General features: G+C 49.8%; 1 protein-coding gene across 1 annotated transcript; it reads left to right on the top strand.

The window, feature by feature from the left end:
* The first annotated feature begins 1,661 nt into the window (after nucleotides 1-1,661).
* Nucleotides 1,662-21,431, top strand: CALB1 (calbindin 1). The gene is made up of 10 exons (XM_023744833.1): nucleotides 1,662-1,824; nucleotides 6,174-6,248; nucleotides 13,277-13,360; nucleotides 13,439-13,495; nucleotides 16,526-16,603; nucleotides 18,822-18,877; nucleotides 18,961-19,000; nucleotides 19,129-19,182; nucleotides 19,997-20,068; nucleotides 20,595-21,431. The coding sequence occupies exons 2-10, from the start codon at nucleotides 6,189-6,191 to the stop codon at nucleotides 20,706-20,708; spliced, it is 615 nt and encodes a 204-aa protein (XP_023600601.1). The 5' UTR covers nucleotides 1,662-1,824; nucleotides 6,174-6,188; the 3' UTR covers nucleotides 20,709-21,431.
* Nucleotides 21,432-22,936: the final 1,505 nt, after the last annotated feature.

Below are 22,936 nucleotides of genomic sequence, written 5' to 3'. Positions count from 1 at the left end.
CGCCATTTCCCACCCAAAGGCCCTGCTGTGCGTGAGTGCCACACAGGCCTTCAGAGAAGCTCTTTTCCAGGAGCTGCCTGGACACGTCTCAAAACCAACAGCCACCAGGGAGGGCGCTTGCTCTCAGAGCCAGTCGGTGGTTCCAGCCTCAGCACCCTGCACGCAGACAGAGCAGGAGGTGTGTGCCAGCTCCATCCTGCCCAATGTCCTGCTGGGTGGGCTGGCCGTCATCCCCATGAGTCTAAGCATTTAGCAAGCACGGGCCAGGCCTCTTCATTGTTTTCAGTGTCTAGCAGACTGCTTGGCATAATAAGTACTAATAAATGTTCATTGCATGACTGAAAACGTAAATAATGAAGCATTTAATGACTACCTATTTAGTACAAGAACACAGTTTATCTACTTCTTGAGTAAAACAAGAACAAAAGTATTGCTCTGCATCACAGCTTGGAGACTAAACGTGAGCCTCAGAGAAGGTAACTGAAGCGCGAGTAATCTGTGTAGTGCGAGTCTCGTGGAGAGAGAACGCTGTTGCGAGGTTGGTGAGAGACCAGCTGTGAAATGACAGGTCTCTGAGAGAAGTGCCGCTCGCCCACGGCTGGGAGAGCCCCGTCTCAGGAGCGCAGGGCTGAGGGTGCTCAGACTCAGTCACCAGGACAAAAGCAGAGCTGGGTGAGTGCACTTTATGGCTGTGCTCACCACATTTGGGTTTTCTCTTGTGCCTCCACTTTGATTTTGTTCCACTGTAATCATAAGGCACATCCTCAGTGGACCTCAAAAGATTAAAAACCAAATACTACTTTAGAAGTAGTTATGTAAATAAGAAATCAGCTGAATATATCATTTGTTACGTTAAAATACACAACATGTATTTCCCAACCCTGATGGTAACTTCCAGTTTCGCAAAAACTCTTTAACAGGGATGCTCAGCTCTGACGGGGCCTCGGCTGGTCACTGGCCCGTAGGCATGGTGCTTGGACCAGATGCTTGCTTTCTCTTTGCTTTCCTTTCTTTTTCCAAACTCAAGGAGGTAGGCCGTAGTATCTCCAAGATCACTCCCTTCTCTAACATGTTAAGATTTTGTCATTTAATTCTATTACTTTCCAATTATAATTCTACTTCAAGCATAAAATAAAACCACCATAATCCCGCTATCTCAGGTCAGCACAGCTTGTTCATATCAACCAGCTTAAGAGAGATTCGTAGGACGACCTCGCGGGCACAGCAGAGTGGGCGCTGTATCAACAACTCCACTGTGCTCGCTAATCACATCAATCTAACGGCTGCCAAGCTCTCACCTGAATGCTCACATGAACACTCAGATGTCCACGCGCCCATTCGCCGAGGGCATCAGCTTTCCTCCTCCACCGGAACGTGGAAACCTGTGCACGTCCGTGGTTTTACTGTAATTCTCAGGAATGAGATGCTTTCCGCACCCGGCGAATGTGGGGATGAGTGCGAACCCCCTGGCCTGCTGCTTCCCGGGTGGGCTGAGGACCGACCGCCACGGGCGAGGCTGTGGGATGATGGGCGGGGCGGCGCGGGGCTGCTGTGGGCGGGGCTATGGGCCGACAGTGTGGCTGTGGGCGGGGCCGTGGGCGGGGCGGGGGCGGGGCGGGGGCGGGGGATAAAGGCTGGAGCCCGAGCGGACCGAGCTGAGCTGAGCGGAGCGGAGCAGCACCGCGACAGCGCCCGGGCCCGCGGCTCCTGCGCACAGACCCACTCGTCCTGACACCGCTGCGAGTTGGGCAGAGTCCCACCTGCAGTCGCCCCTCATCTCGGCCTCGCAGTTCTTCGAGATCTGGCTTCACTTCGACGCTGACGGTGACTATCTCCTCTCCTACCTCTATCCCCCCGTCCGTCCCTCCCCCCAGCCTCCAATCCCATCCCCCCCCCAGCTTCTTTTCTTTACTTCTCCCTCCTCCCGCTCCCCAAGCTTACCTCCAGCCTGGCGTAACTGTGAACTTGGAAGTTTAGATATTGCGTCTACATTATTCTGAACCGTAAACGTATTTCTCTCCAAGAAAGTGGGGCGCAGGGACTGGGGAACACTACTCCTCAAAGGTCCCATGGCCATGCTCAGCACCCCCACACGGGCAACCCAGGTCCCGGGGGAAGGGAACCTCTGGGGTGGCCAGAAAGACACCTGCCCGGGACACTGTCTGACACCTGGCGCCTCTGTCTTGCAGGGAGTGGGTACCTGGAAGGCAAGGAGCTGCAGAGCCTGGTCCGGGAGCTCCAGCAGGCGCGGAAGAAGGCGGGGCTGGTAGGTGGAGTTCAAAGGAGGAAAATACAGATGTTCCACATTCGCATCAAGGGCCAGCAGGGCCCAGGTTTCTAGGGCGTGTGAATTCTATTGACTGAGGAAGGGGCAGAAGAGGGCCTTTCCGAATTGTGTCGGGTGAAGAGGAGAGACAGACAGAGAGAGAGACAGAGAGGGGGAGACGGAGAGACAGACAGAGAGACAGAGGGAGAGAGAGAGAGACAGAGAAACATAGATATAGATAGGGAGAGATACTGAGAGACAGAGTCGGAGAGAGAAAGAGAGTCCCTAACGGGAAATCCGTGCAGACTCAAACCGGAGGGTTGAAGTCCAGCTTCTATGCTTGCACCCCCTTCTGGTGCCTAAGAGGCAGGTGTGCGTGCGAGCCCTGTGGGTCTGCGCCCGGGACTGGGTTGGGTTAGGTAACTCCCAACTCCCCTCTAACTGCGTGAGCAGCCGGGTAGACAGCCAGTCTGCCCCTCCGCGGTCAGCAGCAGACCTGCAGATAAGGTTCCTTTTCTATTGCCAGTTATGGTTGTGGTAGGGATGTGGTTGGAGAGATCGAAAAATGACCGCCCTCCCTAGGGAAAGTGGAACAAGTTGCAACATGATAATGAGCAAAAATTTAGCAAGAAAGGTGTTCATCTCTGCCCAAAGGGAGAAACCCAAAAGTTAGAAATGTAAAAAGTAAAGAAATTTTAACAATTCAATGTTTTTAAAGTGATGCTCTGATGGTAAGCAATTAATGGCATTTTGAAAATAGCTGTAATTGTAATTTAATCCACTAGTTAATTAAACAATTCTTACGAATTCTGAATGCCCTCCTTTGGTCATGCTGTTAAGAATATATGTTGTCAGCATAAAAACAAAGTGCCCACCTTTAAATCGCAGACGAAATGACTGTATAAAGGAAAATAGGTTAAGAATTTTACTCATCTATTGGGATTTATGGAAGACTGCATTTCAGAAGCAGTGCTGGGTGGGCTGTTAGCTATACTCTTTGGCTATTTGACTACCACTAGAAAGAGATTGTGTATGCAAGGTGGGGCAAAAGTAGGCTTACAGTTGTTTGTATGAAAAATAACACAATACTTAATACGTAATATAAGAATAAACTCTGTGTTCTGTGTACTCATGGCTACAAACCTACTTTTGCCTCACCCTGTATATATATTTGGAGGAAAATATAGGTGTGTGTGACTCTTAGCAGATCACCACCTCTAGCATTGAGTTATAATTTAAAAATTACATATGTATGTATAACTTACTAATAGAGTTACATTTTGTTCTATGTGTGATACACATCTATGTTCAACATGTTCAAAAAGAATCCCAGAGGACTCTAAAATGCAATGCATCACAGAACTATCAGTTGCTAAAATCATTGACAGAATCAACTTAAAGCCAGACAACATGCTGGGGATTGTCTCACCCAGATTTAGACTGTATAACCTGGAAGTATAACTGAACGGGATCAAATAAAATAGAAACTGTTTTACATTCTTTCTCTCCCCCTCCTTACACATTACCATGAAAATAAATTTATGCAATACTATCATTACACCTCTATGTATCTTTTACTAATAAAGCAAAAACAAGTCTCTTCATCATTCAAAATATATATTTAAAATATTTGCTTGGAAAAAATCTTACTTGTTAAAAAATTTCAAATTGAAACCTTGTAAGATGCTTCCAGCAAATAAATGAATATATTTTAATTTTTCTAGAAGTAATTTTAAAATTGAGATTTATTTTCATCTTAGAAATTCAAATATTTAGAAACTATACATTTCTTCAGATTTTTCTTTTCCTCTTCCCATTTTAATATTTGTACTTTTTTATAAATACTGACTTTATGTTAGAGGTTTGGAGGTTTCAGAGCATAATTTTCTTTTTCTACTGCCTCGGCTCCAATTTTAGAATCCTGGAAACTTTATTGTTAGATTATAACCCAACAACACCAAGTCTGAACAGACACAGGGTGATAGCAAGGTGCTTGGTCCCTTGATCATTGACTCTTTTTTCTAAGATGATTTTAAGATTTAAGAGCAAATGCTTTGTTCTCTGTGTACTCTAAGAATGTACATTCGAATGGATAGTCCCACCACGGTCACTCTCACTTTTTTAAAAATATTTTTTTATTGATTTCAGAAAGGAAGGGAGAGAGAGATAGGAACATCAATGATGAGAGAGAATCATTGATCGGCTGCCTCCTGCACACCCCACACTGGGGATTGAGCGGGCCAGCCAGGCATGTGCCCTGACCGGGATCAAACCCTGACCTCCTGGGTTCATAGGTCGACCCTCAACTGAGCCATGCTGGCCGGGCCACTCTCACTTTCTTACAGTTGTTGCTATAGTAAATTTAATAAATACAAGTTAAAATTAATCCGTACAGGAGGAGTTTTTGTTTTAAATATGCTTTTATTTATTTTTAGAGAGAGAGGAAGGGAGAGGGATAGAAAGATAGAAACATGGATGAGAGAATCAAGTGCAGCCCGGGCATGTGCCCTGCCAGGAATCCAACCAGTGACCTCCTGGTTCATGGGTCACTGCTCAGCCACTGAGCCACATGACTGGGCTAGAAGAGTTGTTTGTTTGCTTTTTTGTTGTTGTTTTTAAATATATTTTATTGGGTTTTTTTACAGAGAGGAAGGGAGAGGGATAGAGAGTTAGAAACATCGATGAGAAAGAAACATCGATCAGCTGCTTTCTGCACGCCCCCCACAGGGGATGTGCCTGCAACCAAGGTACATGCCCTTGACCGGAATCGAACCTGGGACCCTTCAGTCTGCAGGCCGACGCTCTATCCACTGAGCCCAACCGGTCAGGGCATGTTTGTTTGTTTTTAAGACTACATTATAATTAAATTGCTTAATTACTATCTGCTTCTTCAGTTCTACCAACAATATTTACTTTGGTTCAGAAAGGATTTTGTAAACTTGTAGTCATGATATTCAGCCTCAAAATAGCCCTTAGACTATACTAACTGGTCCATCCCTAGAGCAAACGGCTGCCTCTTTCTAGTTATGACAGAAACTGAGACCTTAATTTGTTTTGCAAGAACATAGAATGTGCAGCAGTAAAGGCTGACCTATTTTAAACAGGCTGTGACGACTTCAGCAGGGCTGTTTCCAATGGCTACATTCAACTTCCTGAATACTAGCCAAGTATCATAGTGCCTAGATCTCCCTCCTGTCAAAAGGGAAGAGACTGTAAGCAATAGAACAGATTGGGGGAAGCCACGCAATGGATGCATTCAGCAAGTCACTCACACGTGCCTTATTGAACTGAAGTTCATTTAGTTCAGAAAAAGTGGAGACAAGGAAGCGCTGGGATGCAGGACCCATGACCAGTGGCTTAACATCAGATCATCAGCATCTGTCTCTAGTGAAAGGACAAGTCAGTTTTTATCTGACACATATTTTTCTGATGTTTAATTTTTTTACTTATTTAATCAATGGATGCCACATTCCTGCTTTGCTTAACTGAAAACATGTAGAATACCTCCCAGGGGCAAGAACGTTCCGCACAGCTGGTGCCACACTAGGAGAGACTCTCCTCTGAGCACGTGTAAAGAGATCATTATCTTTAACTCATGAAAGCTCATCAACTCAACAATGCTGATGACATTTTAAAGGATAGTATATTCCCAAAACTAATAATAGAAGAAAAATCATAGCAATTGGTTCAGAAATGATCATGATAATTATAACTCCTTCATTGAAAACCAGCATATACTGTTTATCCGTTGTCTTTAATTTTCATGAGAATAGTTCATCAGTATGAGTAGTTCTAAATGGTTCCAATCCCAGTTTTTCTTTGCAATAAGTTATTAACACCATCACAAGCATGACTGGGTTTGGGTTTTATTCTCACAAACTTTTTACTCGCTTTTATATAATTTCAGGAGCTATCATCTGAGATGAAAGCTTTTGTGGAGCAGTACGGGCAGAAAGATGATGGAAAAATAGGAATTGTAGAGGTAAGAGCCATGTTTTTCAGATACAGTTTGAATAAATGGCCTTCATGTTGTAGCCATATCCAACTCAAATATGATATGGCAAGACCCTTTAGGGAGGCTTATGTTGCCTAAGTATCAGGTTATCTTCTGCTCAGAAATATAAAATAAAACATTGGAGTCCTCAGCCTACATTTAGATGAGACACTGGGACCAGGGCCAGAGAAGGGATCTGCCCACACAGGCCAAGTCCCCGACGTCCGGGCTCACTCCCAACTGGTGAGTGTACCTGCCTCGCTCGGTGTGACGCCTGCCATGTGCATGGCCGCAGGCGTTTCTTACCAGTCAGCACTGTTAAACATAAAGTCCCTGCGACAGTGTCAGAGCCACAGCCTGGTTTCTGAGATTCTATTTTGAACTGGCAGCGGGCGTGTTAAGCTCTGTTAGAGGTCCCTGGAAGTTCAAAACACGGTGCCAGATCTTAACTTTTGATGATGACTTCTGCCTGTGAACCAAGGAGGCAAAACCGTCCCACATCAGTGCTCTGTGCCCCTCACTCAGTCTCCCAGAGGCTGGTGCCTCAGCGGCTCCGTAAACCTCGCCACCTGTTTCTGTCTCTATTTCCATGAGAGAAATCGCGTGCACAGCCTTCAGAAAGTTCATACGCTCCTTTTTTAAAAGACGCCACATCACGAGGGTCCTTATGTTCTTTATGTCATGTCCTTAGTCTACTGGACTGTGACATCCTGAATGTTACGACATTTAGTCATAATTTACCTTTGATTCTGAGAACTAACCTGGTTTTCAAGTAGTTGATCTCACAGGACAGCTGCGTGTCAGTGTGGAATACACTTCCTTTTAAACCGCTAGTACAGATCGAGTTACAGAAGGACGTACTATTATTATCTTTGTAATTAAAGTATTTCCCTGGAGTCTGCACTCCCCTCTGCCGACATGAAACGCATTGCTATCTGAAGAGGTGGATGTATAGCAGCAGGGCTTGTGACTGAGAACCAGGCCAGCGGGTGCAGGGGGCGCGGTGCCCACGCAGAGGCTCACAGGTCAGCGAGGCAGAGTCAGAGGGAGGGAGGCTCCTGCGATGCTTTAGGAGGCTCAGGGGATCCCACACGTGGAATTTTTGCGAGATGGGACCCTTGGGAAAAAACTAGCCAAAATCCTCATTTTCATGATGAGGAGACTGAAGCCAAAAAGGTTGAATGATGCATACAAGTGCCCTCAGGAGTGATAAACCCTGGATCTGGCTCTGAGTTCCAGCCCCGGCTCAGGAGTGGGGGTGCTGACAGGTGGGGAGGGAGGAGCCGCCGGGAGGTTCCTGTGAATGTGAGTTCTGCCCAGGGTGTCCGTCAGTGCAGAGGGAAAGGAGAGGTTCTGATCATCACTGGGAAAGAGACGGGGAAGCGGCCGGAGGAGTGAGGAGCCGGCAGGACGAGGTGCCCTCTCCTGTCACAGGAAAGGGGCAGTAAATCAAGTCCATCCCTGCTGGTTCCCACCCTGACACAGGTGGCACCTGCCAACACAGACCTCCCAGCCGTGAAGGAAGGAACCCGCATGGGCCCGAATTAGCATGCACCCGCCCACGCGCCACCTGCCGCCCGGTGGTCACAGGGAAAGGCTGGATTTGTCTAAATGCTATGCCCACTTCAGAGGTGACTAAACCTAATCCGGGTAAACCAAACGCCGTCAGGCCCCGTCTGCTCTCAGACTGTGGGGCTGTAACTGGAACGTGGGTGGGAAAGATCCGAGACACAGGCCAGTTTCCGTCCCCACGAAGGTGACCACCCCCTCCAACAGCGTGGCTTTGACACCTGGACACACAGACGCAGTTCCGTGATCGAGAGATTGTTAACATGAAGTCAGAACAGGGGAATTGGATTCCCAGGTAATTTAACAAACACCATGGCAGTCAAGGGTGCTCTAAGTTGGACTGAGACGAAGGACTCGATTGCAGAGAAGGCTGGTTCGAATAAAGAGGGAGACGAATGACTCAGGAGATGACGGAAATTCTCCTCGGAGCTCCCCTGGCAGGAGGCGGGTCCCCGAGCTTGCGCCTGACCCTGGTCATGAGCGGAACCCGCCCGCTCTGCCCCTCGCTGCATCTGTCTGTCCAGGTCACTGCGTCCACTGCAGAGATAGATCTAAAAGCTATTTTAGTCTCATAACTGCAGCAGCCTCTGAGGGAAGCCGGCCTCTCTAGCCGTCCCCTCCCTCCACAGCGGGGAGCGGGCTCAGACCCGGGATGCGATGTTCCGGCAGCTGCTCTTTCATCTGAGACCTTGGGGGAGTGACGGACAGTGAACTATGATTTGAAACTGCACTCTGGATAGAATTTTTAAATGGTTTATTAGGAGAACTTTTTGACTGAGGTTTTAATTAAGGGTGATGATGGTAAGGGACCAGGGTCTTAAAATCGAGAAAGTCAGGCTGTCCAACTTCTGATCTGGCTCAAGCTAAAAGCTGCGTCCACACAGCCCATCTGTCCAGAGCCTCTGTCTCCTTGGCTGTGAACGGAGGTGACGTCTCAGTAGCAACATCAAATGTGACACATGTGCCAAGCACATAGGTAAACCCTGGCACACTGCGAACCTCATAAATACATCAGCTACTGTTATTCCAAATAGAAAGGACTCGCTGGGAACCCAGCATACCCGCTGAACGCCACGCCTCCCCCACTTCCTGCACAGCTCGTCATGTTCAAATTCAACCAGACCTCAGTGTAGAGGCGATGGTTCACCTCCCATTTCCCAGACGCACCCTCGCTGCCTAGGAGTCATCCCTCTGGTTCCCAAATGAAATCAAAGGCTCCAGGATTGCCGAGGGGTCAGCACACGGCTGTCTTTGGCGTTGGGCTGCCCGTCGCTGGCAGAGTCTCCCTCGGTGCTGCCCCTGGGAGTGCCCGCCTCCTGGTACCGCTCTCTCGCCCTGGTCACCTCCTGCTTTGACTCACCTGCCCTCTGGAGGCTTCCTAGGGGACTGAGTCCCCAGCCCCAGCTCATGCTCACAGAATAGCCCGGGGTCACAGCAGGAATTTGGGCAACTGCAACCACACAGCAAAGGCTGGGCCACACCAGCACCGACGAGGCTGCGGGCCGCTGGCTCCCTGGGAAGTAGGCCTGCCCGGGAGCGGTGAGGAGGTTTGTTGGCAGGGCTCTCGGGGTCAGTTCCTATCAAAGGGGAAGGACAGAACAGGACTGGGCAGAGGGACCTGGGCTGTGACAGCCCCCGAGACGCAGCGGGCCCACAGTCACTCGGGCTGGGAAGACCCTGCCGAGGTGTCCCCGGTGTTGAGTGAGAGGACGGAGCCTTTGCAGGTCCACGTCCTTGGGGACACAGCTCCTTCAGCCCAGGTCGCCTCCCGGACCTGCCAGCTGAGGCCACAGCAGCCCGGCTCCTGGAAGCAGGTCTGAGGGTGCCTCAGGCCCACCCCCCCACGGGAGGGTCTGCCCAGGAGCAGCCTTCACTCCCCGGGTCAGGTTGGCTGCAGGCGCTGGGCCAGGAAACTGTGAGGCCCAGCCCACGTGCCCCAGGGGTGTGCACACCAGTGGGCAGTGGGGCAGGTGTGAGAGGTTCCTCCGCTCAGCGACAGGCCCTCCTCACAGGTGAATCTGTGTGGCCACAGCTACCCACCTCCCTCTCCCTCCCTCCACGTGTCCACCTCTTCTCTGGCACACGGAGTGTTTTGGAGCTAGAGGACTAGGAAATGACCAGTCATCTTGGGACAGGCAGCAGGACACTTCCCTGGTCAGCAGGGACCTAGTGGACCTACCCTGCAGTGAGGCCGGCACTCGGGAGCCGTGAGACTCAGGGCCACACACGGCGGCACCTGGGGGAGGCGCTGCATCCCAGGCACGGTGCCCATGCTACCCACACAGTGTCTCTCTCTCTCTCTCTCTCTCTCTCTCTCTCTCTCTCTCTCTCTGTTAATCCTCACCTGAAGGTATTTTTCCATTGATTTTTAGAGAGAGTGGAAGGGAGGGAGGGAGAGAGAAAAACATCAATGTGGGAGAGACACATCCATTATCCATTAGCTGTCTCCTGGGTTGAGCCTGCAACCAAGGTACATGCCCTTGACCAGAATTGAACCCAGGACCTGTTACCAGGAAACCCCCGGGTGGGCTCGGGCTGCCTGTCGCTGTGTCCAGTAACGAAGGCCGGATTGAATCACGTACGGCGTTTACTGAGCAGGCCAGCCAGCCAAGAAGACAGGGCGCTTACAAGCATCAAATCCTGCCTCCCAGCAGGTGCAGGGGACAGGTATAAAGGGGAAGGGGCTGGGGTGAGGCTGGGAACCGAGTGCAGCTACGTGCAGCCCTGGGGGTCTGCAGACGTCAGCTATTGTCCTTGTCATCAGGCGATGAGATGATGTGGATGAGATGATGTTTTGACTCCTGGTGGGCCGGCCTGACCATGCTTATCGGGTCTGCTTGCTGGATTCACAGCTGAGTCACCTCCTCCATTGCTTCGCACAGGCCTTGGAAAGGAAACTTAAGAAAAACTTAACCCCTCTTCACATGTAAGAAACTTAACCCCTGTTCACATAAGTATATGTGATCTAAGATTTAAAATGATATGATTATTTTTCAGATGAATTTGGGTGCTCTATCAGATTATAGGTCCCCTATCAGACCCTTTAGTCCTCAGGCTGACACTTTATCCACTGAGCCAACCTGGCCAGAGCCCTGCTTCTCTCTTAACGGCTGGTGTGTATCATTACCTTCTACATGTTTACAATGTCTGACTGTAAAATAGGATGGTGCTGTATTCAGTTTAACATAACAGTTCAGTGAAATTAAAAGATGGAATATGTTGCACGTAGACGTTTTTAAAAATTAATTAAAACGAGTAGGATGAAATGGAATGGGCAAAGAAATTTACACTAAAATGAAGAGTGATTTTGCCATCTCTGTGTTTGACTTCCCAGAGATCTCTGAACTTCATGCAAGATATATGAATTTTAATTTTTGAAGCAAAGATTGTTAAAATTTTCCTAACTTTACCCTTGGTCATTGCTTACTAGCTTTTTCTTTTATTTTTTTTTTTTTGGTTTAATGTTTTTATGTACTTAGTGGATTTTGATAAGTAGAATTTAAGAAAAATTATTCTTTTCTGTTCAAAACAACACACAATAATTATGAAAATCTAAGCAATATAGAAAATGACGGTGAAGATAGTAAAAACAAATTATTCACTATAAATCACATTAAGTGGATATTTTTATGAAGTAACATTATCAGCCAGTGCACAGTCTATGTCAGGCACATGGGGGCTGAGCGTCTGGGGGACAGAGACCAAGAACAATGTCTGCCCTCCGGGCGGACAGGCTCTGGGCGTCCACCCGCACCTCGCAGCGTCTCTGACAAGCCCGAGCCAGCGGGCGCAGGGAGGGCCCTGGCTGTCCCTGACTCCTAAATGAACGCTATGTTAATGCTCAGCCACCTTGCGACCTTCCTTCAGAGTCAATAAGCAGCTGTTTCCTGGCTGAGCCACACTAACATCCTTAGGGACTTCGGTCCGTCCCCCGGTTTCAATCCCCGTGCCCTGCCTCTAAACGCATGTTCCAATTTGAGATAGGATCTCAAAGGTCTAAACCCGGCGAGTTAGAGGGCATGTTGTGCGGCACAGAGAAGCTGAGGTTACCTGCGTGTCAGGTAGAATGATACCGATTATGTTAAATTTTAAAATTTCAGTGGACCTAAAAGGATGGAATTTGTTAAAAGTGTGAGAGTCTTTTCAATAGTTTGGTAGAACCTTGGGCCCCAAGCTGACCTGAAGGTTCCTGCGGAGCCCGGTTCCTGGTGATTTCGGACGGGGCTTCCCACATGGTGGGAAGGAGGCGAGGTGCATTCCTGTGCGCGATGCAGCCTCCTCCCCACCCCCCCCACCCCGCACCCCACCCCAGGCCCGGCACCCACTGCACGCAGGCACCCCAGCTCTATTTCGGCGCCTCTCAGTGGTGAGGATGGAAGTGGCTGGAGGCCCTGGGACCACAGCTAATTAGCAACCGAGCAGGAATAGAACCGGCTGTGCTCGGCCATCAATCCACCTCCCTCCTGGCCCCAGAGATGGATCATGTTCACCCTGGAATGGGAGCTGGAGCCCCCTTTAATTTTTTCCAAAAAAAAAAGCATTTAAGTTTTGAAATGAGATCTAAGGGAAAATGTCACAGCATCATGAAAGGGAAATTACAAAATAAGTCCAAGAGCCGTCTTCATGCAGAGGACATCCACAGCAGTCGTTGGTGACCACCGCTGATAGGGGCTGTCTTCTCACCTCATTCCAGAACCTTCCAATTGTGTTGGGCTCATCTTCCTTCTCGGCCTTGAGGACCCGCTTCTTCCCAGCCTCCTTTCCTCACATCACTCTCCTGCCTCTTCCCTTCAGTGCACGCCCTCGCCCTGCCTCTTCCCTGCAGTGCACGCCCTCGCCCTGCCTCTTCCCTGCAGTGCACGCCCCGCCTCTTCCCTGCAGTGCACGCTCTCACCCTGCCTCGTCCCTGCAGTGCACACCCCGCCTCTTCCCTGCAGTGCATGCCCTGCCTCTTCCCTGAAGTGCACACTCTCGCCCTGCCTCTTCCCTGCAGTGCATGCCCTGCCTCTTCCCTGCAGTGCACGCTCTCTCCCTGCCTCTTCCCTGCAGTGCACGCCCCGCCTCTTCCCTGCAGTGCACACTCTCACCCCGCCTCTTCCCGGCAGTGCATGCCCTCACCCTGCCTTTTCCCTGCCATGCACGCCCTCTCCCTGCCTCTTCCCTATAGTGCATGCCCATGCCCGTGTCCTGTGCCAGAGTGGAGCTGTGAGGCAGATGGAGATCAGGCACAGTTTCCAGCTGAGGGGTGATGCCCTGGTCAGAGGACAGTCCAGGGGATAACAGTGGCTCTTCAGGAACCAAATAGCGGGAAGGGAAAGGCGGTTCCAGGTGGTGGTTCTCCTGGTTTTCTAGGCAGTGAAACTGCCCCAGTGAGCATGTTCAAGGAAAGTGGAGAGGCAGCAAGTGCTATCTTGCTGTTGGCTCCTCACCCTCTGCATCTCTTGCAGCTGGCGCACGTGCTGCCCACAGAAGAGAACTTCCTGCTTCTGTTCCGGTGCCAGCAGCTGAAGTCCTGTGAGGAGTTCATGAAGGTGAGAGCAGCTGCCGAGCAGTCCCGTGCGCTTGGAGTGGGAGGAGCTGTCTAACCTGTGGTTTCCTTCTCCTCACAGACATGGAGAAAGTATGACACTGACCACAGTGGCTTCATAGAGACCGAGGAGCTGAAGGTAAGCAAGGACTCACCTGAGTTTTTTCCTTTCAAAGGCAGTTATGAACTGTGTAGCTTTTTTAAAACCTCCCACAAAGGAAGCTAACATTGAGCAAGGGCACATTATCACCTGCATTTCCACACTGTTGATGAAGAACCAGCTCAAAGAAGAGACCTCAAGCACTTCTGTTCAGCAAAGCCAGGAACTAGCATTCTGTGTGGACACCAATTATTCTATGACATAGATAAATATAATGAACTAGAGGCCTGATGCATGAAGATTCATGCAAGAATGGCCTTCCTTCCCTTGGCTGCCGGCACCGCCTTCGCTCTGGCCCGGAGCCGCCTTTCCGCCTTCCCACGCTGCCCAGAGCCCGGAGCTAGTGCGGAACACCTGGGATGATGCAAGCGTCCTGCCCCACCCCTGGCCACTAGGCGCCTGCATATGCAAATTAACCCACCATTTTTGTTGGGTTAATTTGCATACTCACTCCTGATTGGCGGGTGGGCATAGCAAAGGTACGGTCAATTTGCATCTTTCTCTTTTATTAGTGTAGATACTTGGCCTTTTCACTGAAATGTGATAGTTTATACATTAAACATCTATATAAATAGATTTCTCTTTCAAGAGAAAGATGTTAACAATTATTGGACACAGACTATCTGCCAAGTACGTTACCTACTACCATGTCCAGTGTCTGGGTGAGCTCGGGGGTCCTTTTACCCCCGTGAGGAGAAGGTGGGAGGTAGAGTGAGGTCCTCAGGGCCTCACAGAAATCAGACGCAGGGCCTGGGGGTGGACCCAGCTCGTCGGCCTCTGGCTAGGACCTTCCACACACCATTCCTCTCGACAGCAAAGCCCTCAGCTGTACCCCACGTCTAGCTGATCAGGCTGCTCAGAAATGAGCCATGAAGTGAGCGTGTCTGCCCCTCACACAGGCTGTGGGAGGCTGGTGAGGCGCAGGGGCAGGAGGGACGGCCAGAAGCCCCAAGCCGCCCTCCTCTGGACAGCCTTTCCATCACTCTGCTGGTGCCCACATCCGCGTGAGGACGGCAACAGCGCCTTCCTCTCGGGTCATTGTGAGCGCAGGCAAGATGTTGCACACGGAAGACTGGCTGGAATGCAAGGCGCAGCAGCTCTGTCCTTCATAACCCCCAGCTGACTGGCCTTTCAGAACACGGACGCATCTTTCCTTAGACCCCAAGCCTCCCAGCAGGAGGCCGCTTCCAGGATCTGCAGCATGTGACTCGGGGAAGCACACGTGTTTACGAGCCTGCGCGGTGGTGGGCACGGGACGAGGTGTTTGCACATGGAATCCCCTCCCCCCCCCCGGAGCTTTTCTGAGCAGATGCTATTGTGCCCATCCTACAGAGAAACTGACGTTCAGGGATGTTGGAAAATTTCACGTTTTCACAGCTGCCAGGGGAAAGAGCCAGGTGTGTGCGGTGACGCCCCGACGTTCTCAGCACTGCAGGCTGTCCCGGAACTGCGAGCAGGACGTGCTCCCAGTCATGCTGGACGTGGCGGGAGTTGCACCATCTTATTTAATTTCATCTTTTAAAAGGTTTTAAAATTAAGTTGATTGGTCAACATGATCCTGTAGGTCCGGGTGTGGGTTCGATGATGCCCGATCTGTATATTGCACTGTGTGCTCATCACCCAATCGAATCTTCTCCTGTCGCCATATGTGAGGACCCTGGAGAGGGGCCTGGGCTGCGGCCAAGTCGCTAAGACATATCCGACCAGCGCCTCTGGGAAATGTGAACATTTTTTAGTGAAATCACAAGAGACAATGTCGTTGGCACACGTGCCGTTCAGCAATGTAGAGGCCGCAAGGTGACAGCTAAGCTATTGTGTTTTTATCCCATTGAACCAAAAAAATTCTTTTGAAAATTACTTCAGGTTCATTTCCAACCTCAAAATACCCTAAAGGCCTCCTTCTTTGCTCTAAATCTTCTTCTCAGGAAGAGACACTGAGTAGAGCCGTCCTCTCGGGGGCATCTCGGAGATCAGCTGGCATCCTTCTAACGGCTCTTTCCAGAAGCTAATTTAAGACTGTAATCGAGTGAAGCGCACTTGCTCTGGGGCGCGCGCGGAGCCTGTCCCGCGCTGGCTCCGGGCTATTTTTGTGACCATCATTTTTGTCTCTGGTGAGGACTTTTAACCCAATTAATCTCTGACAAAAGCCTTCTAAGGCTCAAAATAAAATTCACCCCTACCAGATAACTCTGAAGTTTCCATCTTCACTCGGATTGGAGTGGAATGTTGGAAGTGGAAATAATTCATCGGCCCCAGTCTCCTGTGAAAGAAGAGAGCACGGGACCCAAGCCGGGGAGCGGCAGAGCCAGACCCCCTCCCACTCCACGCGCAGACCTCTGTTCCCGGCAGCCCCGCCTTTCCCAAGGAGATGGGGAGAGCCAGCAGCACTAGCCGAGCACCAAAGGCTGGCATTTGCTCACCCAGCGCCGCTGTCATTTCTATGGGAACTCCTGTAAAGCTTTTACCTGTTTAAAGGCATTGACGCTCACTCCTCACCTCTGCCTGTGACACGGACAGTCACCTCTATCACCCTCCCTGCACCCCTCTGTGTCCATGCGATCACGTGTCCTCAGGGATGAGACACATGGGGTGCCCACCTGCATTAGGAAGTCGGCCCGGCCCGCGTGCCGCCCGACCTGACGCTCACGGCCAGCCCTGGGAAGGAGCTTCGTGCTGGCCATCAGGGTGCCCTGACCTCACCCATAGGCTCTCCCCCGAGGCGAGGCCCGGAGTGGCCGTGTTCCCGCTGAGTGGCGTGAGCGTGGGTGAGGGAGCCTAGAAACTCGTCCACTGAGCTGGCTGGTTCATGAGGTTTTGCTCAGATTCCTGCACGTACACAGTCCAGGTACTCCTTTCCCTGAAACCCTAAAAGCAAGTGCCGCGCAGCCAGGAGAGCTGGTGCGGGGGAATCCAGGGCCTGTGGCTCCCCTCTGCTCCTCCCACACGCCCCCCTCGGAGACACACTTCCTCCCCCCTTACTGATGCAGGTGTCTGTGTCTGTCCTAACAGAACTTCCTGAAGGACTTGCTGGAGAAAGCAAACAAGGCGGTGGACGATGCCAAGCTGGCCGAGTACACAGACCTAATGGTGAGACGCCCTCAGCGGCTCAGCCAGGCCCGCTCACCCAGGCTGTGGTGTGAGCAGTGACCGGCGGCCTCGCTCACGTGGTGTCGCTCACGTGAAAAGCTGACTCCCCTGGCCGAGGCCTCGCGGCTGTGCCACAGGCGCCAGATGGGCAAATCTCTTCTCGTGCAGTTGCCAATTTTGTCTCAAAAGATCACTTGTTTTTCTTAAAAGGCAGTGTATTGCATCGCTAAATTCTGTAACTCAGATATATGTAAGTCACATTATAGATATATACATTATATCACTAAATGTCATTCATTATAGAAGTTCTGACTCAATTTTCATCATGACTTAGGAAAGCATAGCTTTTGTTAGAGTTTAGAGATAATTTATAGCCACCTTACTCATTAGAGACTACGGTAAAATGGGTATTTCTGCCTCTGCCTTTTGATTTTTCTTATTTTGGAGCCTCATCTTGGGTGAGGAAATCCAAACATACCTTTATTCTAATGCCATGGGGAACAGTATGAGCGAGCTCTACGGTCAAACGCTGAACATGGAGCTAAGAAAACTGCTTTACACACAGGCACTTCGTGTTTAGGAATGAATGTGAAATACATTATGAAGCCCAGATAGAAGCATCCTCCCTGCGAGGTTAACTAGTTTCAGGGGGGTGAGTGGGCTCACGCTGATTCCTCAGGACCCGGGCACTTTTCCTGAACTGCTTCAGCTGTGGGCAGCACTGTTCTAATTGTTTACCTCTTGGAGTTTAAAGTTTTATTATTCAGTCAGCATGAGTTTGTGAGGTCGCGGTGAACTCTTACCGCGTGGATGTAAATAAATAACCCATACAACGTAAGTGCGTGTTATAAACTTGTGTTATGTTAGGTGGGTTAAGAAGTTAGCCTCTTCAGGTACCCTGAGAAATAACCTTGTAAAGGGTCTGATTATGTTTGACGTCACTGAGGTTGGCTCTCAGCCTGCCAGCCTACTTTTATGAGGGGAAATACCTCCAGAACGTAGCTGTCGCCATATTCACTGCACAGCGTATTTATTATAAAGTGGGACTAATATCTAGTTTCAAAACAAACCATTCTCATGGTGTCCTCGCTGCACCGCACCTACCGAAGCTCAGCACAGAACTGTGTCACGGAGGGCCACCCGGCACCCACCTCTGGGAAAGGGCAATAACCTACATTCACCAGCTGTCCTTGGTGCCGATCTTAAGGGATATCTATTTAGGGTAAAGACTCCTCTCCAGGTAGAGCTCTGAGCGGCCTTTTAAAGCCACTCAAATAGGAGTTTGCATATCTGATTAAATGTCATAAACCAGTTCAAATCGGAGAAGCAAATTAATCAAGAACTAATTAACATTTAAATATATTTGTGGGGAAATATTTCCCTGTGGGCACTAATCCATGTGATCTGGTGTCCAGGGCTTGGTGCTGATATTAGTGCGACAATATCAGATCTTATGGCCAACGAATTATAAAGTGTGTCAGCATCAGACCCCGGACACATCTGCCTCCCCCCAGACACACCTTCCGTCTGTCCCCAAAGAGGCCCCATTCTATCACATTCCTTTATGAACAAAAATAATGCACTTCTCCACACATGTAGTGTACGTGTTTGCCCTATTTCATACACAGCTCTCCCATCTGCTATTGCACAGCAGCGTTCCTACCTGCCCCGTGCGGTGCGCAGGGTTCCCAGGTGTGTCTGCGGTGCGGGGTGTGTGCGTGCTGTGGGCAGGCTGGGCTTTACCGCGTACCCAGCATGCAAAGGAAATGAAAACAGTTCCAATTACTCAAAACTTCTGTTCTCCAAGGGTTATTCATAGTGTCTGCCTGTTGCCGCTGGGTGTCCCCCATTATGCTCCTGAGAGAAAAGCGTTTCTTTTCACACCACTGCGTGGAGTCAGGGTGTGCTCCTCTGCAGACAGCCCTCGCACGTCTGAGACACCTGTGCACCCCTGTGCGGGGAGTCATGGCAGGCTTCCGGGAGTGCAGGGAGCCCGCTGCTGCTTGACTGCTCTCAATTGTTCTGAGGAGACACTTTGGCAATTGTACAAGTTACAGAACTGAAAACCCCGCACCAATAGTTTAATAAATGCTACTTTCTACAACTTTGCTGTCTGTATAAGTAATTCCTAACTCAAACTACTTTAAGTTGAATTTTCTTGTCCTTCATGCAATAAACCATTATTCAACGACTACAATAATGACTTTTTGTCTTTCAGCTGAAATTATTTGATTCAAATAATGACGGGAAGCTGGAGTTAACCGAGATGGCCCGGTGAGTGAGGGCTGCGCCAATACTAACTGAAGCTGATCCTACCAAAATGCTAATCCATTAACGTAATGTTTTTCTCTCAAAAGGCTACTACCAGTGCAGGAGAATTTTCTTCTTAAATTTCAGGTATTTCTCTTTTTCTCTACCATAGATGGTATTTTCCTTGAACAGTTACAATATGGGAGAGTCGCTGAGGGAAACTCCATAAAGCTTACCAGCAGCATTTTAACCTTTGCTCCTTCTCTACCCTCCAGGGCGTCAAAATGTGTGGGAAAGAGTTCAATAAAGCTTTCGAGTTATATGACCAGGTAAAAGTTTGTTCTTATCTATAGTTCTTCAGAATTTGGAAAATGCTGAGGGGAAAACCCTCAGGCTCCAGGCTCCTATGAAAAGCAACATGAACTATTAGTCACCCAGCTGTCTCCTTCTCACCCAGGAAATGTATCGTGGTGTGTCCCAAATTAGGCAAATCTTGACACAAATCCCACACTCTAACTGAACTGCTATGAGGCTTTGAATAAGATACCAAAGTCCTCTGAGCCTCAGTTTCCTCACGTGTAAACAAAGACAGTCCCCCCTGTTCTGCAGGTGGGTGTTGGGGGGGGCGGGGGAAGGGGACTGATCTGGATGAAAATTCCAGCAGTTTCCTCCACCCAGTGAAAGGCTCTGTCGTGTGTGTGTGTGTGTGTGTGTGTGTGTGTGTGTGTGTGTGAGAGAGAGAGAGAGAGAGAGAGAGAGAGAGAGAGAGAGAAAAGCTGTTTGCAAGGTCACTGGTTAACCTCCTTTATTTGCTCTAAAGTCTCTACCCCTGGACCAAACCAGTATGACACCAGGCGGGTCACATGGCTTCCTCAGGCCTCCATGTCCCACTCCTATGAGCACGTTGGTGACCAGTTACCTCCACAGGAGGTGCTGTGACATGAAGTGAAGTGTTAAATGTAAGGCTCTTTGAAACGTTCATGTTACAAATGTAAGGTGTGGAATGAGAGGCGACTCTGGAGCAGTCAGACATGGCGGGGTCCGAGGGGTCAGGGTGCTCCCGGGACGGGGCCTGAGCAGGTCCTTCGTGTGTGTTGCCACATTGCCATGTGTCGGAGACCGGCTCTGCTTCTCCTCCCTCAGGACGGCAATGGCTACATCGACGAACACGAGCTCGACGCTCTGCTGCGGGACCTGTGCGAGAAGAACAAGCAGGTAACGCCTTCCCAGGCGGGTGCACGGAGCCATCCGGGGCAGCCACACCCATGTCTGAACTCGAAGCATTTAGGGAGGGCAGGAGTAGCTTTCAGTTTTTAACCTGACTTGGCAACTGGGATCAATGGATTTTTATTTATTTTATTGTTTATTAATCCTCACCTCAGGAGATTTTTCCATTGATTTTTAGAGAGAGTGGAAGGGAGAGGCACAGGGAGGAGAGAGAGAGACATTGATGTGACAGAGACACATCGACTGGTGGCCTCCCACTCGTACCCTGCCGGGGGCTGGGCATCAAACACGCAACCTTGACTGGAATCAAACCCATGACCCTTCAGTCTGCAGGCCAACACTCTAACCACTGAGCACACCAGCCAGGGCTGGGATCAATAGATGTTACAACCACTTGTGATTACCCAGCTCCTCTCTGGGACCTATGTAAGGAGCACCCCTACACACCCTCTCACCCGGCCATGCTGACTCCCTCCCACATTAACCAGGCGCATGCCCTCTGTGCTCTGTGCAGGACCTGGACATTAACAACATCCCCAACTACAAGAAGAGCATCATGGCCTTGTCCGATGGGGGGAAGCTGTACCGGACGGACCTCGCCCTCATTCTCTCTGCTGGGGACAACTAGAGCGTAGCCCGGCCACTCACTAGCGGTACACCTTACCTAAAAACTCCTGCGCGCGCGTTTCCTGTCATAGCTGTACATCTAACTGCCTACGATAACTGTCCCGGTGTGTGCACAATCCTTCCGCTTGTTTCTATCTGCTTGTAATGTACAGTTTTTGTAACCACAGGACTGAAAAGATTGTCTATGCTTAAGCCAGTCAATACACCCATTAAACATAACCTGGCACATTCCTGCTTTTGTACATGGAGTTGGACAGCATTTCCCTAAAAAATTCATCAGGATTAATCTCTACAACTTTAGTCACTGATGTGTTAATGCAAGTTTTTCACTGAAGCATTCTTAATTCAGACAATCACAGGTCAATCCCACAAAATTGTTCGAAGCTGTATCTCCAGTTGCTGGGAGGACTGTGCTTTCGCATCTAGAATACCCACATGTCCACCCGTAGTTAGTTAATGGGCCCCGGGAGCAGGATGTAGTCCGTGAGCCGCACGTCTCCTGCTTGACCTCACCACGTGCTGGTCAGGCGATTTGGTGACAAGACAGTGCCCGGCGGACGCCACACTGTGTCTGATCCATGAGCATCTCCCACACACTTGTTTCGGAGGACAGCCTCAGCCCACTTTCTAAACGGTTTGCACGTGTTGGGGATGACAATTATTCTAGAAAATGCTGTTTGATGTCGTGTCCTGTCCCCTCCGATTAAATCCCACATGCCGAGCAGCCTGGTGTCTAGTTTGTGTCCTTCCTGGACCTTCTTCCCACGCAGAACTTCTCACTCGGGTGGGTGGAGCGTCTCTGCTGCCTCCCAACGGCCCCTGTTCTCACTCTCCTTTCCCGACACCATGAGTCCTAGCTCAGCCCAGGCCGGTGGCTGAGGCTCTGGGCGCGTGTATCCCGTGACTTCGTCTTCCATGCTGAGATGAGCATTCGAAATAATTGTCTTTCTGTCTGCAAATAGTTTCAAGTGAGTTGAAATAACCCGTGAAGAGAAATGCTGTGGGACCCGTCTGGTCATAGGGAGAGGCGAGCATGGCCTGGCCGCACAGGCCGCTCCTGCCGCGGGCACCGCTGCACCCCCGGGCCCACTTCGGGGTCCGTCCTGAACTCAGCGCCGACTTTCTCAGTGAACAGAAATCACAGCAGAGAGTGAGTGTCCCTTCCCCGCAAGAATGGAGTGAGGACCTGCGCCCAGGAATGGAATTTCCGGGCCAGGCGGGCGGGCTGTGCGCTGAGGGTGGCGCTGAGGGTGGACGGAGGAGAGGGAGCGAGGCCCCTGCGTCTGTGTGGACACCTCGTCCCGGGTCAGCAGGTGGGGACGCAGGCGCTCAGACAGCAAATGTCACCTGCGACCCGGAGCTGCCCAACTCACAGAAGGAATACACACTTAGGGGTACACACTTAGGGGTACACACTTAGGGGTACACACTTAGGGGTACACACTTAGGGGTACACACTTAGGGGTACAAACCTTAGGAATACGAACCTAGGAATACACACTTTAGGAATAACAATTTGGAAATGTACATCAAGGGTCCTTAAAAGCTTTATAACCTTTGATTAATAATATTACTTCAGGAATCCATCGTGAGGAAACAATTCCAAATTTTAAAAATGTTTTATACCCAAGGAGTTCTTCACAGGTGTATATATTACACCAAAAAATAAAATAACCTAATTCCAAAAATAAAGTATGATAAATACAAGCAATGAAAGCCCTGGCTGGGTGCTTAGTTTATTGGAGCGTCATCCCACACACCAAAAGCTTGTGGGTTCAACTCCGGGTCAGGCACATACCTAGGTCGCATGCAGGTTTGATTCCTGTTGGGCAGGTACAGGAAGCAACCAATGTTTCTCTCACATGGATGTTTTTCTAAAATCCAATAAAAAATGCAACCTCGAGTGAGGCTTAATATATATATATATATAACAGTGAAATATGAAAAAATCATATTTATGAAAAAAAACAGGATCTGTTTTATCATGCAATCTCAATTTTTTTTTAAAGGGAGCGATTATGAAAACATTGGGGGAAAACAGTATTTATAAAGTTATAAAACTGTGAACACAGTATTAATTTAACAAAAATATGGATATAGTTGCACTGGTAGAAGCAGTGGGAGGGAGGAGTGCAGAGTCCAGAAGGAGGCACAGCTCCGAGCTGAGATGGTTCCCGCCAGGAGACCTGCAGAGCGGGCACCCAGGAGGCCTTGCCTGTCAGTTAGACA

This window comes from Myotis lucifugus, unplaced genomic scaffold (genome assembly GCF_000147115.1).
Source record: "Myotis lucifugus unplaced genomic scaffold, Myoluc2.0 scaffold_490, whole genome shotgun sequence".
Taxonomy (NCBI): Eukaryota; Metazoa; Chordata; class Mammalia; order Chiroptera; family Vespertilionidae; genus Myotis; species Myotis lucifugus.
This window is presented reverse-complemented; position numbering and strand designations above follow the sequence as displayed.